General features: G+C 39.2%; 1 protein-coding gene across 3 annotated transcripts in view; it reads right to left on the bottom strand.

The window, feature by feature from the left end:
* The window catches only part of ADGRL4 (adhesion G protein-coupled receptor L4), a 110,877-nt gene that overhangs the window by 29,104 nt on the left and 58,646 nt on the right, over positions 1 to 23,127 (bottom strand). For 2 of the 3 annotated variants that reach the window (XM_039485384.1, XM_039485385.1), the window contains exons 4-9: positions 17,761 to 17,916; positions 17,146 to 17,216; positions 15,166 to 15,345; positions 14,894 to 15,077; positions 12,516 to 12,632; positions 10,282 to 10,475 (exon numbers count right to left, since the gene is read on the bottom strand). In XM_039485384.1, coding sequence (XP_039341318.1) covers positions 10,282 to 10,475; positions 12,516 to 12,632; positions 14,894 to 15,077; positions 15,166 to 15,345; positions 17,146 to 17,216; positions 17,761 to 17,916 — 902 coding nt within the window. The remainder of the gene's footprint in view (positions 1 to 10,281; positions 10,476 to 12,515; positions 12,633 to 14,893; positions 15,078 to 15,165; positions 15,346 to 17,145; positions 17,217 to 17,760; positions 17,917 to 23,127) is intronic. The other variant, XM_039485386.1, reaches the window with a different exon arrangement.

Here is a 23,127-nt window from a genome sequence, read left to right as displayed (position 1 = left end):
AAGACCTTTTATTTAAAATCAATGAAACAAGAAGTAAATGTAAAATGTTAAAAGCAGTATGAGATTACAAAGTATCACAATTCTTTAAGAGATATAATATGATATTATACAGTCCTAAATGCACTCTGCAGCAAAGAGTACTAAGTGAATTTCACACCTCTGCTAGAGGAAGTATAGTTATAAAGAAACTGGTTGTAAATTAAACCCTTCTTAGCATAGATGCTTAGAGGTGAAGTAGAAATTAAGAATTATTTCATACTCACAAAGAATTAATACTACGACTAGCATTGACAGCGTTCGTAGGAGAAGGAGGCTTCGAAGCAGGTTGAGACGACCAGGAAACAGAGAGATGTATCGCCTGCCCTAATGGTGGATTATCACACCTTTTATAGGTAAAAATCCTTCCCTTTATGCCCAAATTTGTCTTTCCCCCATGGAAAGGTGAGGGTACCTGTTTTCATAGGCTGACCTTTGTGTACGTACTAATGACAACTATCTACGTATTTTGTGGTAGACTTGTTATATTTTGTGGGCAGAAATACCCTACTTTTGCACCTAACTAGGTGAAAGGTTAGCAGATATTCAGAAAGTCCCTAGACAATTTGCGTAGGTTTGTTTCCTAGTATCACTTTTCTGAGTAAGGGTCTTAAAGGTTGCTTTCAGCATCACAGAGGAAATAGGCCAGGATGTCTGGTTTAGAAGCTTCTAGGTATCTTGCATTTATAGCTATTGCAAATTCTATTAATCTATGCAGCCTACACACTTTTATCAAAAAGACATTTTATACAGACCAACAGATTAATCCTCAGGGCTACACGCCCCCCTTTGACGGGGTGGTTTACATAAAGAAACCCCGTCACCTAGGACTTAATATCTGTGGGGCCCTTTTTAGTTTCATACCTGGGCAAATTTTGGTATGTATCAGGAATGGGCACCATGTATATATATTCATCTTTATCCCCAGATGGTGCTCGTCTGTGCATTTGTTTAGGGGATTGTCTGGGTGTCTGTCTAGGTCTCTGCCTAGTTTTTGGCTTGGGTTTGTTGCATTTATACAGCATATAACCTAACATAAGGAAATTAATCACAATCCCAATTCCTTGGATAATCATCCATACTTCTAATCCGAATTTTTCTTTAGAAGTTGTTGCAGGCTCATTCCCTTCATTCATTAATTGGGTAATAACTTGTTGGGCTTCATCCATATTGTTAGTAATTTGAATGAGGTGAGTCTCTTTACGAGTCATTAAGGATTTCAGTTGCAACCCTAATGGTGGAATATAAGCCAGAAAAGTAGGTATACTTTGAATAGTTAAATTTTGGTAATCAGGGTTAGACTGAATAATGGTAATGTTCTCAAAAATAGGAATAGGGGAAATAACTTGATTTCCTATTACCGTGGGTTGCTTTGGGGTAAAACAGAAATTTGGCTCTGTGACAGGACACTCCAAGGGACCATACTGGTACCTCTTTTGGTTGGTAACCACGCAAAATTGGTTCCTTCCAGCATAGGTCACCCTCTCCATCGGAGTCTTCCATGTGGTCAGCCTCACCAGGCATGACGATGATGAATTCTGTGCTTTCTCTCCCTGTAGTCCACACAAAACAGTGTCTGTTTCAAACACATTACACCTACAGATATACTGGGGTCCCTTTTCAGAACAACAGGCCATCTGTGGTACCTTCCAAGTCTGAGTTGGAGTGTGATAGACTACCAGGGGAGGTGCATTAACGCGTTCCCTGTAGATGTCATCTTCGAGGTGACCTATAGAATGGATAGCAGCCAATTGCCTGTACACATCTCTGTCTGGGTCAAACACTGGTAACGAGACCGTGAATGAGACATACAAAGACCGTGCCATCATACAATCTTTTGTAAGAGAACAACTGTCTCGGTTGGGGTGAGGTGTCACAGATTCTATCTCTCTCATAGCACCCACTGACAAATGCTGGCATGCATCCAAACAAGTGGATCTTTCCTTTTCCAGCTTTTGAAAACATTTAGGACAATACCAACTCATTAGTTGTTCATCCTTAATTAAGTCAGGGACTTCTCCTAATTTTAAGGATCGTAATGCATCAGTAATTGTGCTTACAACATATTCCCCATATGCAGAACATATAATTTCTTTCCCCAAATGCTGATCTCTTTTCTGATCATTGTTTAAAGCAATTAACTTTAAAAGCGATTAACACATCTTTTTCCAACCACTAGAGGGTAGTTACTTCTACTAATTGATATTCAAAAATAACATCCTCCCCCCGAATTCCCTTAACCTGTTGAATCGGGTTGTTGACCAGTTCTGGATTAAGTATAATAGTCCGTTCCTTCTTTGTTGGTATGTTCTGTTGCTTGGGCTCAGACAACTGAGTGTGATCCGGTCGTCTGGTTTCCTGGGGTTGCAATAGTTCAGTTTCAGACTTAAGATTTTGGCATAGTCCTACCCTTAGAGCAACAATAAGGGTGTAATAAGTCAAAAATGTCAATGTCAATTTCATGGTTGCAAACTGCTGGGCTCCAATTGTTGCGATTTCGTCTGATCACTTAAGTCCTGAGGAAGAAGTTGCTCCTGAGACCTGGACGATCGATACAGCTTTAACTGGTTAGCATGATAAATCTTGTCTCTATTATGCTTTCCTCCTGTTACTCTGATCTTATATACTGCTGAACTGAGTTTATCAATGATTTGGAAAGGTCCAATCCATCGATTACACAACCCATGTTCTGGTGACTTATATGACAATAACATTACTTGATCTCCTACCTCCCAAGTATTCTCTCTCTGGTTTTTGTCAAAGTAAGCCTTTGCCTTACGTCTGGATTTTCCCAATTTAGCAGCCACCTGCAAGTGAATGTGATTTAAATGTTTTTGCAGATTTTGCAGGTAGGTATCCATTTTTATTCCCTCTAATTGAGTGCCACTGGTGTGCCAAATTAAATGTTCTGGCAATTACATTGTTCAGCCTGTCATCACTTTAAAGAGTGTTTTATTAGTAGATGGAGCCGGTGTTGCTCTCAATGCCATTAAAATTAGAGGAATGAGAGTGTTCCAGTTACGTTTATTGGCCTTAACCAGTTTCCTCAACATTACTTTTATAGTTTGATTGGTTTGCTCCAGCATCCCAGATGACTATGGTCTGTATGGGATGTGTAGTCTCTGCGGGACTTCCATTAATTTAAGACAGTTTTTAAAGAACTGTCCAGTGAAATGTGATCCCTGGTCTGATTCTACCTTGGATCCCCAGCGAGAGAAGACTTGTTCTACCAAAACCTTGGCAGTGGCTTTTGCAGTATTGGCTTTAAGAGGAAATGCCTCTATCCACTTTGAGAAAGGATCGATAATCACCAACAAATATTGGTTACCTCTTTGGGTCCTTGGCAAAGGACCTACAAAGTCAATCTGCAAAGCCATCCACGGACCTTCATACACCTGGGATCTTAGTGGCGCATTTCTTTTGGATGGAGTAGGATTAGCTTGGGCACATGCCAGACAATTTTCACAATATTGTTGCACATCCATCCTAAGAAGTGGCCACTACCCTACAGATGCAAGACGTTGGACAGTTTTGTCCACTCCCTGATGTCCTCCTGTAGGAGTGTCATGGACCATGTACATCATTTCCCTTCGTAGGTGAGCTGGAACTACCCACACAGGGAAAGGACCTCCTGTATACATGAGAACTCCATCTACGACTTGTAACTGCTGTTCATGTCGTTTGTACAAAGGGTCTATTGTTAGTGATCCCTCTTTGTCTATTTTGGAAAGCTCTAAAATTACTTTTATTATGTCCTTATCCAATTTTTGCATGTCTTTTAGATCTGGTATATTGGGTTGTACCAATTTAGTTGCAGCTACAGGACATTTAGGATTATGGGTAATAACAGAATACTCCTGATCCTTACTTTCCCAAAATTCTCCTGATTGGGCTCCTTCACGGGCCAATTTATCAGCTTTCTCATTTTCCATAGCATAAGGGTCTAATTTCCAGTGAGCTTTTACCTTTTTTATTTTGATTGGCCGCTCTGAAACAGTAACTATTACTGTTAACCAATGGATGTATCTCATCAGTGATGCATACCTAATAGGTGTGCCATCAGAAGATGTAAAACCATTTGTTTCCCAATATGGTAGGAACTCTGTGAGAGAATTGCATACCCATGCAGAGTCTGAAAACAGACAGATATCTTGGTATGTGGTGGTGATGGAGAACTGCACACAGTACTCCAACACACAAGCCACTGCAGCTAATTCTGCATATTGAGCCGAATGTGGAGTGCATGAATATGCCTTTTCCCAAGGCTCTCCTTTCCCCTCAGGGGGAACTGCATAGATTCCGAACCCAGTATAGGGTTTGCCTTGATGGTAATAACTAGAACCATCAACAAAGAATTTATACCTATTAATGGGATCTGTCTCCTGGATTAAAGGTTGAAAGAGCTTTTGTTTTTCCTCCCCCCTTAGATCCAATTGATCAAAGTTGGGACACTTGTGTGGCTCTCCCTGATACAATAGAGCTGTTGGTAACAAGGATGGTGTCCTAATAGGTTTGACTGCAATATCTTTCCCTTGCAGTAATAATGCCCAGTGAGCAAGGCGAGCATTTGAAACTTGCCCATCTTTTACCCTGTTGGACAGTAAAAACTTAATAGTCTTTTCTATGTATGGATTTGCCTGTTCTGGGTAAGGATACTGTTTTTGGGCTGAAATTTCTCCTCCTTCCACCACAATAGTGACGGCCATGCATCCACAGTCATGTTTATGTTTAGCAAAGGCATCTGCATGTTTGTACAGTAATGCCTGTAACTCAGGTTGGTCTGCATGTTTAGCCACTATTTTGTCCAAATCATACCCTTCAGGTTCAAAGTCCTCCACTGGAGATACCATGCCACACTCAGGTATGACTACTGGAGAGTCATCCTTTTCCTGTTCTACTGAAAGACACAATAATTGGTTACACAAATCAAGAACACATCCCTGTTTGTATAAGAAATCAGTTCCCAATAAGGAATTCTTTGGGTCTGCTAACTTCATTAATGCAAAAGTATGATTCTTTCTTAGGTGACCTATTTGTACTTCAAGGGGTCTAGAAAGTGTGGTAGTAACCTGATTACTTGCAAAGGTTGCAAGTGTCTTGGTACATCCTGATGATAGAGGAGAGGATCTAGGATCCTCGACATGGAGAATACTGATTGCTGCTCCAGTATCTATAATGAGATTCCTGTCTAGTCCCTCTATCACTGCAGATATTGTGGGTCTTCCACTTGTATCTCTGCCTAACGGGGTTATGACTACACTCGGGGTTGTTTGTAGTCATGCAGCATATGCTGTCAGATAATCAAGGGGTTCCTCCTCTATCTCCTCAGAGGCAGCCAATTCTGGAGGAGTGGCTGTCCACTGGGAAAAAGGGGATGGATCGACGGAGGCCACTGGACGGTTCAAGGTTGCTGAGCCTTGGCCTTCCATCATCATCAGCTCATTCACACGGGCATGAAGTTCTCGGATAGCCCGTCGTTGAGCCTCAAGCGTCTGTTGCACTGTTTTAAACATTTTCACAACTGAGTCCTCAGTTTTGTGCAAAGGCGGTGATTTGGGTCTCTGCAGACGTGAACTGTTCTGTGCAGCATCTGAAAAGAAAGGAACACGATCCCGGGCTCCTGCATAGGATCCAAACGCATAACCCTGTCGAGGGGCCTGGCCACTCGAAGGTCCAGGGTTATTACGTGGGTTAGGGTCATTTTGCCAACGTTGATACTTAGGGAATTTAGGAACTCCTCGTCCTAATCCTGGCTGAGGTTGAGGTCCCTCAATCCTCACCGTAGGATTAGTTTGTGGTTCCTGAAGTACTGCAACCGGGGCTCCATGCCGACCTAATTTAGAGCCTCCCTGTGCATGTGCTTTAGCCAGTAAGGCTAATGTTCTTTTTAAAGAAATATCATCAGTGATATGCATATTAACCATTTCTCTTAACTGAGGAAGAGAATTATTAACTAGCAAACTGATGTATGGCAGTTCGTCTGTTTCCTCTTTGATATGACTCCGCCAAGCTGCACTTAACCGCAAATGAAACTGATGTGGAGTTTCATTAGGTTTCTGCTTTAGGTTAGACAGAATTGCTACTCCAGCTTGCCCTGGGTGCTGGTTATGTTCCAATAGGGCTACTGTCTCTTGAAAACTTTTCTCTCCTACCCTAAACTTAAGTGGCAAAGTACTCCACAATGCTCGATTCACTGTGAGCTGTAAGATTTTAACCCAATCTTCCCTTGGTAAGCCAAACACTTTTGCTGTCTCCTGCACACGTTGTGCATGCATAGCAACTGAAGAATCCTCCATCATTCCTACTTGCTTAGCTACCAGGTCTAAGGTTTTAATATCTGTGACAACTGCTACAGGACAATCAGAATTGGAACCTGCAGTTCCTTCTTCTGGATCTGAATCTGAGCTTTCATCTGAGCTTAAATCTACAATTTCTATTCCTTGCCTCCTTCTACCTGGATTCACATTTTCCTCATCTAAACCATCAAAACTTTCCACTGGAGAGAATCCTGGGTATCTAGGATAACTTTCCATGAAATATCTATGGCTTACATCCAAAGTGTCTCCACACTGACGCAGGACATCTCTTAGTCCACTAAAGTCTGGCGTGGTAGGGCGTTCTACCGATATACTAGGTGATACCAGCATATACCACGGGGGTGTAGAGGACCCACGAAATTCCTGGGGTCTAGGCAATGTTGATTGCCCGAATGCCAATAAATGTCCACCCAAAGGGACTGGATTTTCTACTCTATATGGTGCTAATGTAACATTGGGTGGAGGAGCAGGAATTCTATTCCCTGCTTGTTGTTGTAGCTCTCTTTGTAACTTAGAGATCACTACATCACATGCATTAGCTACCTGTGTTACCTGTGATACAGCCTCTTCCAACCCTTGAACAATGACCGATTCTAAAGGTACACTCACAGAAGCTGTCTCTACAGAAGTAGAGATCTTTTCCTCTTTCTCTGCTTCTCTGTTTGTGTCACTAACTGCTTCACTGACTGTGACACTTGTCTCCGCCTCCTGAACTGTCACTTCAGAACTTCCGTCTCTTATCGGCAGACTGTCAGTTTTCTCTGCACTGCCAATTTCCTCTTCTGACTCTACAGATTCAAGATTCGCTTCTGAAGGTACTGTGTTTGCTAATTCTCTTGTTTTACTTCTAGTCACTGGTCCAATAAGATTTTCTACCTCTGTCGGGTCCACCATACCAATAGGAATGGGAATCAATTCTTCAACTTCCTCTGCTCTATTTTCTCCATTTTCTAGTTCTTTAATCTTTTCCAACAGCCGACCACGGTCCACTCTATAGGCTACCAGCATCTGCTGAACTTCCCTGAGAAACACCATCTTATTATCCAATTTCATTCCCAATGAACTACAAGCTACAAGCAAGCATTCAACAGCTATTCCCTTCACCACCTTAGCTTTTTTCTTTTTCTGCTCTGTTTCATCCTCAAATACATTACTCACAAAACCCCATGGGTTTCTCTGCTCAGAAATCATTCTACTATTTCTCAGCTGCTCCAAACCTCCACCATGTTCCTGAATATATTTCCTAGCAAAGTTTTCCAAAGCTAAACTACTAGAAATTCCAACACACTCCACTCCTGTGCTATCTTCACTTTTAACACTCTTACTACGAAATAGAGAATTCATCTCTTTCTTTTCCTAGTATATTCACTAGAATCTAGTATTGTCTAGTATATTCACTAGAATCAATCTTCTGTTGATTTACTCTGATATAGAAGGCGTCCCTTCACAGAAACAACAGGATAATACCCCTTGTACACCGGTTTAAACACTGTATCATAAAAGTCCCAAGTAAATAGAGGGAGTGGGGATACTCTCTTCTCTCTTCTCTCGATGGCTTATAGCAGATCGAGAGGTCTTTCCCCTCTGTCGGGACCTGCCAAATATCGGGGAATACTGAGGCAGACGGATCAGAGGTGCAGTCCGGAAGAGTTAATGGGACTAAGATAAGGTATCTTTGAACTATTCAAGTTCTGACTGATTGCGGCCTTTCTGGCGGCTATGAATACCTTTATTAACTCCCCGCCACCACTAGTGTGGGTCACCGGATCCAGGTGCGGCTGCTATTATTTTATTCGGTACCATTCATTAACTTCTTCAACATATAAAAACCCCTTTCTGTGCGCGCTTATCACTTTAAAACAATATTACTTTAATATTCAGTTATCAATACAAAACCTTTAGGCAAAAGTGAAAGTAAAGACCTTAAGATTGCTTAACCACAATACAAAACGGAAATACTGGGCGTGCTGCCAGCAGCAATAACCACAGTTGATTCTGACTTTGGTTTAAAAGAAAGATTTCAGAGTTTTACTGAAATTAACTATTTACTTACGGTTCAAAGAAAAAGTCTCTAAAGGGTCCAGAAATTCCTGTCACACACTCCTTAAATCTCCTCCTGGCTGGCTCGCCAGTCTGTTGCCTGATTTGGGGAGGGTTAATAGGGACAGTGGAATTTATCCACTTAATTTAGTTTTATTTAATAATTAATTTTCTAATTAATTAAGAATGTTAGTAATAATTAATAGATATTAATAATATGGGTATGGCTCGCCAATATGTGTGATCAGAAGATAAAAGTTCGTCTTGAATCAGGCTTCACAGAATTTAATACCAAGGAGATTGGGGTATAACAGGAATTACACTGAGACAAAGTTTAGTCAAACAAGACCTTTTATTTAAAATCAATGAAACAAGAAGTAAATGTAAAATGTTAAAAGCAGTATGAGATTACAAAGTATCACAATTCTTTAAGAGATATAATATGATATTATACAGTCCTAAATGCACTCTGCAGCAAAGAGTACTAAGTGAATTTCACACCTCTGCTAGAGGAAGTATAGTTATAAAGAAACTGGTTGTAAATTAAACCCTTCTTAGCATAGATGCTTAGAGGTGAAGTAGAAATTAAGAATTATTTCATACTCACAAAGAATTAATACTACGACTAGCATTGACAGCGTTAGAGGAGAAGGAGGCTTCGAAGCAGGTTGAGACGACCAGGAAACAGAGAGATGTATCGCCTGCCCTAATGGTGGATTATCACACCTTTTATAGGTAAAAATCCTTCCCTTTATGCCCAAATTTGTCTTTCCCCCATGGAAAGGTGAGGGTACCTGTTTTCATAGGCTGACCTTTGTGTACGTACTAATGACAACTATCTACGTATTTTGTGGTAGACTTGTTATATTTTGTGGGCAGAAATACCCTACTTTTGCACCTAACTAGGTGAAAGGTTAGCAGATATTCAGAAAGTCCCTAGACAATTTGCGTAGGTTTGTTTCCTAGTATCACTTTTCTGAGTAAGGGTCTTAAAGGTTGCTTTCAGCATCACAGAGGAAATAGGCCAGGATGTCTGGTTTAGAAGCTTCTAGGTATCTTGCATTTATAGCTATTGCAAATTCTATTAATCTATGCAGCCTACACACTTTTATCAAAAAGACATTTTATACAGACCAACAGATTAATCCTCAGGGCTACATCTATCACACTGAATACCTTGGGCACTTGTAAAGCAACCTGGGGTGCCTCCATCTACAAGTAATGTGAACTAGAAAAAGACTTTAGGCTTAGCTCACTGCTCATAAATGATCTTGTGTTGCAATAGTCACAGCACAGGGAAAAAGAACAGATTTGTCCTATACATTTTATAAGTCCAGCCAGAGGGTCAGGTGGGTGGGGGGGAGGAGGAGAGGAGGAGGGAGCCAGGGGTTAGTGGGTACTTAAGGCCATTTCTGGCTCAACATCAATGCACTGACATCAAATATGATACTGGCAACTGCCAAGACCTTATTATTATTTGTACTGTGGTAGGACCTCGGAGTGCCAGTCATGACATGCCATGGGCCAGGGCCCTGATGTGCTACACGTGCTAATGTGCACAGAACAAAAAGCTTCTGCAGTCACTTATCCTGTGCAAATCTGCTTCAAGCTGATTTGAAGTGTTTCCCTTTTATGGCTCTAATCATCTGACAAACTGTTTGCGAGATTATCCTAAATACAGAAAGGTCAGAAGCTGGAAGGATTCTCTGATCACACTTATAACTTTTTGCTCACAATTAGTCCAGTGACTCTGTAGTTATTACTGTTGACATACTCTAGAAACATTTTCCCGTGGTAGCCAACATATCCTGTAGGTACAGTTATATCACATCAAATAATTACAGTACTGTTTTCCTTTATTCAGATGTTGATTAAAAAAAAATCTTACCTTGATGTACTTTAAAGTAAATGTTATTTTCTCAAGCTCATAGAGTGTAGGTGGATTTGAATTAATTGCAACAGCAATAACTGATGAGCTTACTGTCTCTCTCTGCTCTGAACTATCTTTCGATGAGGAGTTTTTAGATGATGAAAGCAAAGAACCAATATTGCTATACCTCAGAAACACAACTGCAACAGTGCCTATCAATCAAACAGACTGTGTTTAGTAGTTTGTGGGTTTTTTTTTTATAGTAGAACAAAATTGAAGACATTAAGAAAACAATAAACAATAGACATTATTACTGCTATTGCATAAAATATGCAAAACAGATGGAATCTTCGTGGAATACTTATAAAAATGTTTTAGAGACAATGAAATATAGCCTTACTTAAAACAATGTAATGTCCACTGGAATTAAAAATGTGTGTTTATATCGGATATTCTAACAGGATAGATGCACGTTTTTTTCTGGAGCAATGTATACTTGCAGCAATACTACCTCCGGCTGCAGGTCAGGTGTCAGATCTTGTAAGATAAACAATGTTAATTAAGGGGGATGAAATCCTGGCCCCAGTTTTAAGTTAATGGGTGTTTGGCCATTGATTTTACTGCACCCAGGATTTCGTGCCTGGTCAGTAACTGGATAGGAGACATGCAAGGCACAGAAACCCACAGTAATACGTAGGATGCTTCCTCCTGAGTCAGGATTGATACCATGCCCTTCTGTGGTGTTTGGGAGTGAGGTTTTGATTGGCTGAAAACCCAGGTAAAGACAGAGAAAGAGCTCAAGGTTGGTTTTGCCAGATTTGGGGCATTAGTTCTGGTGTTCTGGCAAAATTCTAATTTCTTATTATCCGTATTTCAGTGACACCATAAGGCCCCAGCTAAGATAGGGCCCCATTATGCTAAGTGCTGTCCAAACACATAGTAAGAGAGTCCCTGCCCCGATAAGCTTACAACCTAAATAGACAAGATACACAGAGCTACAGAGATTTGTGAAGTGACTTGCCCAAGGTCACCCAGCAGATCTATAGCTGAGCCAGAGATAGAGCCCAGGTTTTCTAAATCCCAGAAGTCAGTGCCCTGTGCATTACACTACACCAGCAGTTCTCAAAACTTCCTTACACCGTGACCCCCTTCTGACAACAAAAATTACTACACAATCAAGGGCAGAGTCGGGGTGGGGCTGTAACCTGAGCTCCACCTCCTAGGGCTTAAGCTGAAGCCTGAGCCCCACCGCCCAGGGCTTCAGCCCCAGGCCTCAGCATGTTTAACGCCAGCCCTGGCAACCACATTAAAATGGGGTCGCAACCTACTTTGAGGTCCCAACCCACAGTTTGAGAAGAGCGGCACTACACTATTGCTCACAGATCATGTAGGTACATTATGCCTGCCAAAATTCTCCACCTTGCTTCAGCTAGACGTTTTTTCTTCACTGTCTGTCCTAAAGTGTTATACAGTGGTGCTATATGCTATTACACAGCTGTTGTGTTTCAATTTAGGGGGATAGTATGAGGGGATTTCACATAAATGGTATATTATCCCTCTAGGTTCTCAACATAGCCACCATCACTTTTGTACATCTCTGTGTGGTACTCCCACCACTGCAATCAGGGTAACAGCTTCTTGGTTTCAAAGGACATTTGACTGGGTATTTTTCAGGAGAGGTAACTGAGTCTGCAAGTCATTCCTTCCACTTAACCCAACTCTGACAGGTTGTAAGACTTGTCTACTGTCTTGGCTTTCTCTTCGCTGAGGAGTGGGTTGAGATGCATGGGGTAGTTTTATTGTGCTGCTGATCAATTCATTTCTTGAGAGCTGGGGTCAGTCTGGATGGGCTAGTTATACTTGGATCTTACTTGACATATTTTTAATATACGTACACACACCTCGAACTTTAAGAAATATGCTTCCTTGTAAAATACTTTAGATGTGCCAGTATGATCATTAGTATTTTAGTACATTTAAAACATATCATAATAAGACATAAAAAATGGAGGGAGGTTTCCATATAAAAACTGGCAAAAATAAGAGGCATAATATTCCTGCGGTGCATTATATAGTGGAAGCTGTAGAGCAGATAGGACCAGGGCTAGACAACAAGGTATTACAAATGCCTTTTTCTATTGCTATCAATGTCACAACTACACAGTTAGTGAATTATGCATCAGATTTTTGCCAGCAAGTAGGTACCATTAATGCTGCTTAAACTAAGCTATTGTTTAATGGCTTTTTCTTACCATTAGAATTAGGTGATTCCTTTTTCTTTGGAGATATCTTTATATAATCTCCTCCCATGTGTGCATGAGGGTGAATGTGTTTCATGTGGTGCGAATCAAAAGCAAAAACCTTGAGAGCTGTAAAAAGAAAAATACTATGCAAATCACTTCCATTACAGTCTAACATAATTTACAGTTAGGTTAATAAATGTGACATCAGATTGCATAATTATTGCGAATTTTAAAAATACATCATTGTGCCAAATATTTCAAGAAGAAATGCTATTAATAGGGTACATGTTTGCTTTAAACCGCTAGACTTTGTTATTCTAATGCATACGTTTTTCTCTCATACCTTTTATTCTTTCCATGAAAAATATGGTCTTTTATTTACTTTGCATTAAATTAGGCACTGGAAAGAATAATGTGGGTTACTTTAGGAAGAGCTATTGCTTTATTAAAAATTCATTTCTGAAAGGGACCACAAATCACAATTATAAAAAGCAAAGGATAAAATCCTCCATTGAATAGAAACATTTGAAAAAGCCAAGTTTTGAAAAGTGAATCTCTCACAGTGATCATTCCCTGGTACGAAATGCACATTGCACCATGATATAATGATGTGTGCTGTCAACAAACAAAACAAAAAACAAACAAACAATCATTGCCCCTCAGGACAAAAACTACATTAGAGGACACTGAGCTCTTTACTCAGTTCATTATAGTGCAGAGTTTCAATCACCCATAGTGGGGAAAAAGAAGTGAATTAGGCCTTAAAGAAAAATCTAAAACTTGACTGATGGGCTAGAATCACTAAACTAGACCATCTGCATTGCTTATAGTGCAGCACACAAAAACAATATGAGCTCTTCAATAGACCAGCTGTCAGAAAATGTTGTCAGGACATAAGAAATAGTTCTCGCGGCTGAAGTTTTGGATAGCCTGTAGTTAACGAAGCTGCACCATGAAATGCAATGGAGAATGAGACATTATTGTGGGCCTGGTCTCAAAAATAAGTGTGTGGGAAACACATCGGCATTGTGGGTAAGATATTCATAGTGCTGAGTAGTAATGGGAAAACGTCAAAAGGTTTAGAGCTTGGGTTCAGTTTGGATAAGCACCTATAAATTCAGATTCTCAAAAAAAACTTTGCCAGAAAATGACTGAAATTTTCAAAGCTCTCCATTAGGTCTCTGTATTAGCATCTGCTTCTCTTTAGGGTGTGGCCTAGCAAACTGCTCCCACAGTTGGCCATACAACTGGGTCCATCTGTGCTACAAATTACAAATGCAACAGGCTCCCTGGAGCTTATGAGACAGTGGTTCATTCTATGTTCTCTCCCTCATTTCATCTGACAACAGCAAATCTCACTGAAGTGAAAGAAGGAAAAGGATCTGTTCTTCCTTAGAAACTGAGGCAAGTTTTTTCTCAGTATTGCGGTGCATTTTGGGAAGTGATCTGTAAATGGCAAGATTGATGTGACCAGGGGAGGGAATACTGGATTTTACTACACCAGATCAGGAAACTGGGTCTATCAGAGGATAGATGAGTTACTCTGGAAGGAGGAAAGCAGAATGGCTGGTCACAACCAAAAAGGGGAAACAACAGTGTAGTCTTAGGATAGAATCTAAAAAGGGCGCAGCACTAGCCTTATTCTGCTCCCACTGAAGCCTATAACACTGTTATCTTCACTGCATGCCTGACTTCAGTGAAAGGAGATAGGCCAAAGCTGAGCACTTTTAAAAATGCAACTCTTAGTGTCTTCCTAAGACCACAATACAGAAGACAAGCAACTTATACATGGAGGGAGATAGTGGGAAGTCAAGTTGAGATCTTCCCCAATATCCTTATCTGAACTTTCTTGAAATTCAAAACACAGCTGTGCCATCACCAACACAGGGCTGGGCCTTCAAGGCACAGACTAGTTCAAAGTTTGTTTACATTACTTTTACTGAATCAAAAATAAAACAAAACGTGGCTTGTAGAGTTCTGCTAGCAACTCTAATGTTCATTCTGTTGGCATTTTTAATGCATCTGTTCAAGATGTACAATGATTTGCTAAATGCAGTGTGATGACTGCCACTTTGGTCATGAGTGAAGTTTGAACTGGAAAACATTCAGAGTGGAAAGCAGGACCCTCTACATCATCCCTCTAAGAACCAAGCTAGATCCTCAGCTGGTCTTACCTTCATTGAAGTCAATATAGTTAGCTGATTTACATCAGCCGAGCGTCTGGCCCAAAATCTGTAGGTGTTTTTTGGTTGCTCATTCAAACTCTTAAACCCCCAAATCTGTAGGTTTTATATAACACTACTTTAATCTCAACAATTTATACTGAAAAAACTTCACAGTGTAATTCACATCTAAAGTATCACTTACATTCATTTTCTTTTTCTTACCCATTTCACTTGCATTAACATCTAGCTGTGTTGTCTTTTTGAAGTTCTGTGACATGAGCAGCGTTGCCTGTTCTGCAGCATGCATCAGCTTAGTGAGACTTGTTCTCCTGTTATCTGTAGGGAGTGCTTCCCAAACTGTAATTTTATCCTTTTGAACAAAATTGTTCACGGTGTTAACAAAAACCTGTCAGTATAAAAATATTTTTAAGCACAAAAGCCTTATGCTATTTATAAAAGAAAAAAAAAACAATAGTAAGGCTCAAGCCACTTACATTAATAGTCACATTAGTAAGTGCTTCCTTGTCAGAAATTGTGTTATTCATGGTACTTAGTGATGGGTAAGATACAGATAATGCTTCCACATATGAAATCATATCTACAGGTGAAAGTTGTCCCACAGTGTTCCTATTGATTTCTTGTAGGAAAGCCAAGGGTTCTTTTATAGTCCTAAGCTGAAAGAAACAGGAAATCAGTATACTTAGGAGATTCCACTGGCAATTCAACCAGCAAAGCAACCACTGATGACTTTTGGGGAATATAAAAGAGTTGCACAAATGATGGGGAAATAAGTTAATGATTTCTGTGAATTCGTGAATAAGGGCCGGTTTCTACACACAAACAGGGCACAGCAGGTCAGCAGGTCTACTTATGGAGCTACTCCAATTGAGTAGGCAAGCCAGAATTTGACCAGGCAAATAGACATCATAAAAGTATAATACATATCCAGCATACCGTCTTAATTTATTTTGACCAGTACAACTCAGTTTTATTTAGCATAATGCTCCATTATGTACTAGTAAACGTTTTGTTGCATATTTTGTAAAAATAATTAAATCTTAGTAGTATGCCAACTTACCTACAGCCTCTTCTGTTAAATCTTTGCTGAGAGGTGGAAACAGATGGCCAGTTTTTTTAAAAAGCGCACAGATTACCAATATTCTATTGCAATCTTAATCTTCACTGCTAAGGGCTGAAAACTATTAAATAACTTCCCTACTGAAAATATTAATATAAAGTAATTAGATGGAAATGTTTGTACAAAAATGTTTATATTAGTAATGGGCTGAGAAGACTGAGATCTGGATCTGTATTAGGGTTAGGCTAGGATTCAGAATTCAGTGCCATGGCTGAATCAGAGAAGGGTTTCAGATTTTCTGGCATTGAAATCCAAGGAGATTTCATTCCTAAATAGTAGAAACATAATGAGATCATCCAATTTGGTGAGATTCCTTTGATCTCAAAGGTGAATATCCCATGAGATAGTGCTCTCGTGAGATCCGGACTTTATCTTTGGCTGCATTTTAATGGAACTGGAAAACAGGCCTCTTTCTGTTTTTGATCTAACTCAGAATCAAAACTACAGGGGTAGGTTCAGATCCCAGGGCTCAAATTTAAAGCCTTCATTTTTCTTCAAAATTTAGATTCAAGTTTTTGACCCAACCTTAGTTTAAATACAGCTTTAAAAACAGAGAGTTATTTGGTTTTAAGTTCAGATGTTATACTTATCCTGTCTTCTCTACTTAAATTTACAGTAAGCATGTTAATATAATGTATACCTTAACACTGAAGAAATCAAACCTCTTATGTTAAAAGACTGGGTTCTTTTAAATCTGATCATTGAGGCAAACTCCTTGAGATAAAAAGTAAACACGCACAGTGGTGATTCACTTAGTCAAATCAGAAACCGATAGTCTTGTGGACTCACCAGTTTATTTAATTTGCTGTTTGAAATTTATGCTTCTGGGGAAAAATCTGGCTCCCCAATTCTTTCACATGCAGCCTAACACGTGATGTTTTGAAAGAGAGAAAAATATTGGTACCCAAGTGTATTATTGCTCTATTTTATATTTTGTCACTTGCCTTTACTGCCTCTATAAATTATCTTTCTAGGTTTCATTCAGAACAAACAAATAGCTGCACATAATTAAATGTAGAAAGGTGTAATTTCAAGAACTTGCCATTCAGAAACTGTTGAGTGATTACCACACTTCTGAATTCTATGCACAACATGATTTAGTTCACTGGAGATACAAACAAAACAAAGCTTGCAGGCAAATTAACACTGTGATTCAAATACATAACCATTTCAAATAAGCTGGAAGTATTAAAAAGACTTCTATATATATGCTTGCATTCATCTATATCTTCAGCCATTTGTTAAAAGTGCCTCAATAGATATAATTGAAATAACAGTTTTAAAAGAGAAACAATCAAAGAATTTGCAAATTAATCTATAAACCATTGCTACTTACTTCAGCTGAGGTTTGAGTAATATTTTCAGTTATACAGTCATTATGTAACTTGCACTTTGCCTTTGGATTTTCTGTAGAAATTAAAAAGAAGACTAATCAATTACAGTAACAGTTCTTGTATAAGAAAACCCAAACCTCTACAGTATTTGAAACTTGCACATACATATGGATCATTCGCAAGCATAAACTATTAGGACCTGACCTCACTTACTGGGTTTACACTGGTATAAAGGCACCAAGCCACATTCTCTGCTGGTTTAAATGGGAGCAGCTCCATTTACTTCAGTGGAGTTTTGCTAATTTACACCAGCAGAGAATCTGACCCACTGACTCACTGTTTACACTGGTATGAGTGAGAGAAGAAATCAGGCTTATGCAGCTTAGAATACACATCAGCACAATGTCAGGTTGGGTCTTCAGATTTCATCACATTGTTCAGTACAAATACATTTCTAAGAGCACATCTCAATGATATTCTTAGAAAATATAGGTGTGAGTGCCTTGCCTCTTTTTCATGTCTGGCTGATTAATCTAACTGAAGATAAAGAGACACTGGTGGGTTTCTCAGAAGATGTAGTTCTATAATAACACATAAACCTTTATAATATCATTTACCTTGGCAGGAAGTGCCATCATTTGGCTTAAACTGTAATTTTCCTGTGGATGGTTGATAACCTTCCTTACAGGAGCAGTTATATCCTCCATCCACATTTTCACATTTCGCATGATCTCCACAGGCAACGGTTACTGCTTCACTGCACTCATCTATATCTGCAAATATCGTGAGAAATTGAATTTTTTATTAAGTATTTAAAGACTAACACCTTGCTGCCTTGTTGATAAGTTATGCATACAGCAATTTCACATCAACATTTCACAAAATACTATTAAAGAAAAAAATAGCAAAAAGCTAAAAAAGCCAAATTTAATGGCAAACACATCTGTTAATTATATCACTTAGGGTTTGGAACAATAAAGCACAATTAAGCATCTTTTTAATATTAAAAATATTCTTCAATGAGAGACTGCTGATTTTTTGCACAGCTATAACAACTCTATGTTCACTGAAAAAACCTTCTATTTGTACATATAGTGTATTTTTCATGTTTCAAAAGTGAGTTTAAAAGTTAATTCAATATCAAAATACTAGACTATGTATGATGAAAATAATCTGAAACCTAATTTTTCTACATATTATACTAAAATAAATTGTACTACCTTATTATTCAGTTAGAAAAGACAGAGGAAACTGGTATACACAGCCTTTTGATTTAAAATCAATGCTTTATTATTTTAGTATTTAAAGGATCAATTTGCCTATCTGGTTAATCTAATATTTAAGTCAAAGACTCTTCAAAGTGCTTGACTTGTCTATTTTATCCACATTTAAACTTAATTTCTCTAAAATTGATGATGCCTTCCTAATTAATTTGGGTAGGTAAGTTCAGTAATTCAATTGACCGAGTGAGAGTGGGTCTGAGAATTAAACTGATGAATTGTGGGAAGGAAATCTGTGAACTGATGGATTTGGAAAGGCAGGGCAAAAACTGATTTGATGGATGGGAAAGAGGGTCTTGCATTATATCAACTGACTGGGGATAGCGACCAAATAATTCAATTGATACATTGAGTCTTGGAACTATACTGAGTAATTGTGAGCAGTGGGGTAGGGGTCTGAGAAATTATGTACTGAGGAGGAGGGAAGAACTGAACAGTCTGGAAAGAGGAAGGACCGAAAAAAGAATTGATTAATTTGTAGAGAGAAGCCAATACATGTATAGATTTAGAAGAGGAGGGGCTGAGAATTGAATTGAAGGATTGTGGAGGTGGAAAACAGAACTGATGATCTGGGAAAGGGGGCAAAATTAAATTGGTGAATTGGGGATAACTGAATACATTGGGTAGGGGTTGGGGGGAAAAACAACTGGTGATCCGTTTGTGGGATGGTGCAAACACTTATGAATCAATGGAGGGGCTCATGCTGATAAGAGCGGCTTAGGAGAGAACAAATGGAGAATGGATCGAGGGGGGGACTACAAAATAGTCTTTTAGTTTTGAGGAACTGATCATTGTTTTTCAGTGCTGGCACTGTTTAGATTAGAGAGTGGATTTCTGGTGACACTGATTCTGTGACGCAGAGAATGTGTGAGGCAAAAATGGGTAAGAAAAAGAATGAATGAATGGATTCGGCACAGAAAGGGGAGAGTACGGATTAGGAGGAGTGGGAATACATTTATCGAAAGTAGATGTTAGGGTATGTGGACTAGAGAGAGAATGGAGAAATTCAGGGAATAAAAGAGAATGGGAGAGATTTGGAATTGGAAGGAGGAAAGGAAGTTAGGGAGAGGATAATACAATAAAAAAGAAATATTAGAAGAACAGAGGAAGCAGAACAATGAGAATGGAGGAAGAGAAAAAGATTTTACTTGTCTGAGTTCAGGGAGGGAGGCAAAGATACATAAAGTCATTTGAAGAATATACAAAAGGCCTCTGCTTTTGGTGGGCATCATCTGTTGGTAATTTAATAGAACGTAATTTGCCAATGACAAGCATGTCTGGTTAAAAAAGGTCAGATAAATGCTTTAAAAAAATCTTATGTGCACAGAATTGTACATGGCATTTGAACATTTAATGGAGGAGTCTAAGAACCATCTCACCCCACTGTTTTTTATTGCTTTGTCTGCAGTTCCCCACAGCCTCCTATCTTCTACTGGTTTAGACTGAGGCCTTCCTAGACAATTACAGCTTGCCATGATCACAGTAGAAGGCATTAAGAGGTATCTTGAAAGATCAAGTGTGAGGCTAAGGCTACGTCTACACTACCCCCCGTCGTCGGGCGGGCGAGATTTGATTTTTCGGATCGATATATCGCGCTCTCATCTAGACGCGATATCGATCCTCCCGAACGCCGATTCTATTCCGAACTCCACGAGCGCGCCGGGCGATGCGCGGCGGGAGGCCGAGAGACCGCCCGTCCGATCGTGGTGAGCGAGGAAAGATCGATATAAGATAAGAGATATTCAGACTTTATTCGCGTTTCTGAAGTTCGTTATCTTATATCGATTTTTCCAGTTTCCTTCCCCCTAAGTTGCTGACATCTGTGTTATGTTGATAATTCGTTTTGATACCTAATTAACAAATATTGAGTCATTTGATTTCAGCATATGGGGTTTTGCATTATTTCTATCTGAATGGTTTTTATGACCTGCCTGCTGAGGTGGCAACCATGTCAAATTTCAGGGGATTGATAAAAGTGAGAAAACAAAAAGAGAAGTACCATGTGAGATATTGCTACACAAAGGGTAAATCATAATCAAATGCTGTCATTTGAAGGCATGGGGCCAAAGACACTAGTCCTGGCATTTAAATAATCCATTCACATCAATTAATTGTATGGCTCTTTTTTGGAGCATGTAAATGTCACTCAGTGTCCCACTATGTGACTCTTGATGCACTTGGATTAAATTGAAGTGCCAAGGGTGAGAAAACAATGACAACACCAGTCTGCATAATGGCTCCACAGATGAGCCTCATCTCCAGGGATTTTCTTGGCCTTCTCAGCTACGTAGAGAAGGATGTGTAAGTCCTAACAAGATCTCCAGCATGCAGCTCACTGTGAAATATCAATAAATGCCAAACTTCACAACAACCTGAAATGCCTGATTTGAATGTGTGCTAAAATAATCTATTAATAGTTTGATTTATAACAACACTTATAAAGTTGGTATAAAAAAATCAACAGATGACCAATAGCAACCTTCCTTTCCTAAAAATTATACCTCCTAGAGATGTGCCTAAATAATTGAACATATTCAAGATCATCATTGCTAAGTATCAGGTTGCTATGTCACTTACAATTACAAAAGTTTTTCAAGGTTATTATACTTGCAACATATGATAATTTGTTTTTCATAAACCCAAATCATGTATTTGTCATTATTAGGTATTTATACAAATTACCTTTCTTTTCATACTGTTGTCACATGTTAATTGTAATAGAGAACCTTAATGAGGAGCCAGGATTATCAAAACAGAAGCGGAAGCTCATGGACATGACAGGCAACAAAGATGCTAAGGACATACAAAACGACTGAGGAGTATATACAAATAGTTTATCTGCAGCTGAGTTGTCAATACAGAATGAATTTATATGAATCATAGCTAATTCAGTGTTTGTTGGAGAAAATATTTACTGGAGTACATAATTAAAGGTACTGATCACCTTCACATTCTCTTTAAATCAATATGATTTGCAGGTGCCATCAACAATTTTACTACCATTTCAAGGTAGATTGCATGTTGCTTTTAAATAGTTTAACAGTGTCAGTTTAAGTTTTCTTCTGGACTTGTTGCAGGGTTTGGGTTTTTTGGAGGGCGGGGGGTCATTCTATTTTAAATGAATATGCAACTTTAGACCACACAGGAGACAACAGCTTGTCAATTCTTTTAGAAAGTGATCCACTTCCACCTGAGGTTTGTAGCTAGGAGCCCGTTCCTTCTCCCATTATCTACTATAGGAGCAAGTTTGGGGCCCAAAGAGTCTTATGCCTCTAACGCACATGAGTAGTCTTTAGTGAGAAGATTCGTGAGTGATGGTTGAAGGACTGGGCCCTCTAATGAGAAGAACATTTGCCATGGCTCAGCAAGAAACCCTGCCTTTCAGAAAATATTCAAAATAAACCCTGGAACTGAGCTTTGAAGCTTTTATAATAGCTCTGATCAGAAAGAAATATTAAAGCAAAATCCCCCAAAATAACACCACCAACACCATTTAACTAGTATGAAAAGAGATGTATAACTTTTTATTATATTTCTGCTTTTTGGTCACTGCTCATTTACTACAGCAGGCAAGATAATTCCAATTTATATAAAGGTAGTGAGAATGGTTATTATGTTCAGTCTTGCCAATTATGGGATCATAGCTATATTTCTTTGATTCTTCATCAGCCAGTCAAGACAGCTTGATGTCTACATTATAAATGATGCTTATTAGCAGCTTGCAGAGTATTGAAAAGTCCACTGGTAAAGGACCAGATGTTCCTTTTGGTTTTGCACTGTGGAGGGAAGCAATGTACACAAACTGGATTCCAAATTGTCCTAAGAAGGGCATATGCAAAGAGATAACAGCTATGTGGCATAATACCATATCCCCACACAAACGGCACTACAAAGTGGTATGAGGGAGAAAGGGTGAACGGCCAATTAGCTGGGGGAAAAAGCAGGACCTGAATGCAATAGTGCATGTTTGGAAGAATGGTGCAACTTCTTCCAGAAATTGTGATGCAGAGATGTCAAATTCATTCTGGACAGAAACAAATTCTATTTTTGACCTCTTGGGCTGGGGTTACAATTTAGGGCTCCATTCCCCTTTGACCCGCAGCAGAACTAATATACAAAAATCAAGTGGAAAATGGCTTTTATGTAGTAAATAAGCTTATAATTATTATTTAACTTATATTGAGCATCAGAAGCAGGAAAATATTCTCACCTTCAGGACCACCACTATTTCTACTTTGAGGCTTTTTTCATTCCCTATTCTCCTTTCTTAATTTCTCTGTCCCGTGTCTTTGTGACTCTCCTCCTTTCTTCCCTGTGTTTTTCCTTCTCTACAGCAACCTCCAGTTTTTCTTCTCCCTGTGGGTGTTATCATCACCCCCTTCCCTAATCTATCTGATATAATGATCAACCATGAAAAACTTACCACTGACAATTCTCCAATACCAAATTTTACAGACTACTTCCCTCAGATCCCACTGAGGAATACACTAAGAAACTGCACCATCTACTCAGGACACTCCCTACACTAACACCGGAACAAATCAACATACCCTTAGAGCCCCGACCAGGGTTATTCTATCTACTACCCAAGATCCACAAACCCGGAAATCCTGGACGCCCCATCATCTCTGGCATTGGAACTCTCACTGAAGGACTGTCTGGATATGTAGACTCTCTACTCAGACCCTATGTTACCAGCATTCC

Source organism: Mauremys reevesii, linkage group 8, assembly GCF_016161935.1.
Source record: "Mauremys reevesii isolate NIE-2019 linkage group 8, ASM1616193v1, whole genome shotgun sequence".
Taxonomy (NCBI): Eukaryota; Metazoa; Chordata; order Testudines; family Geoemydidae; genus Mauremys; species Mauremys reevesii.
This window is presented reverse-complemented; position numbering and strand designations above follow the sequence as displayed.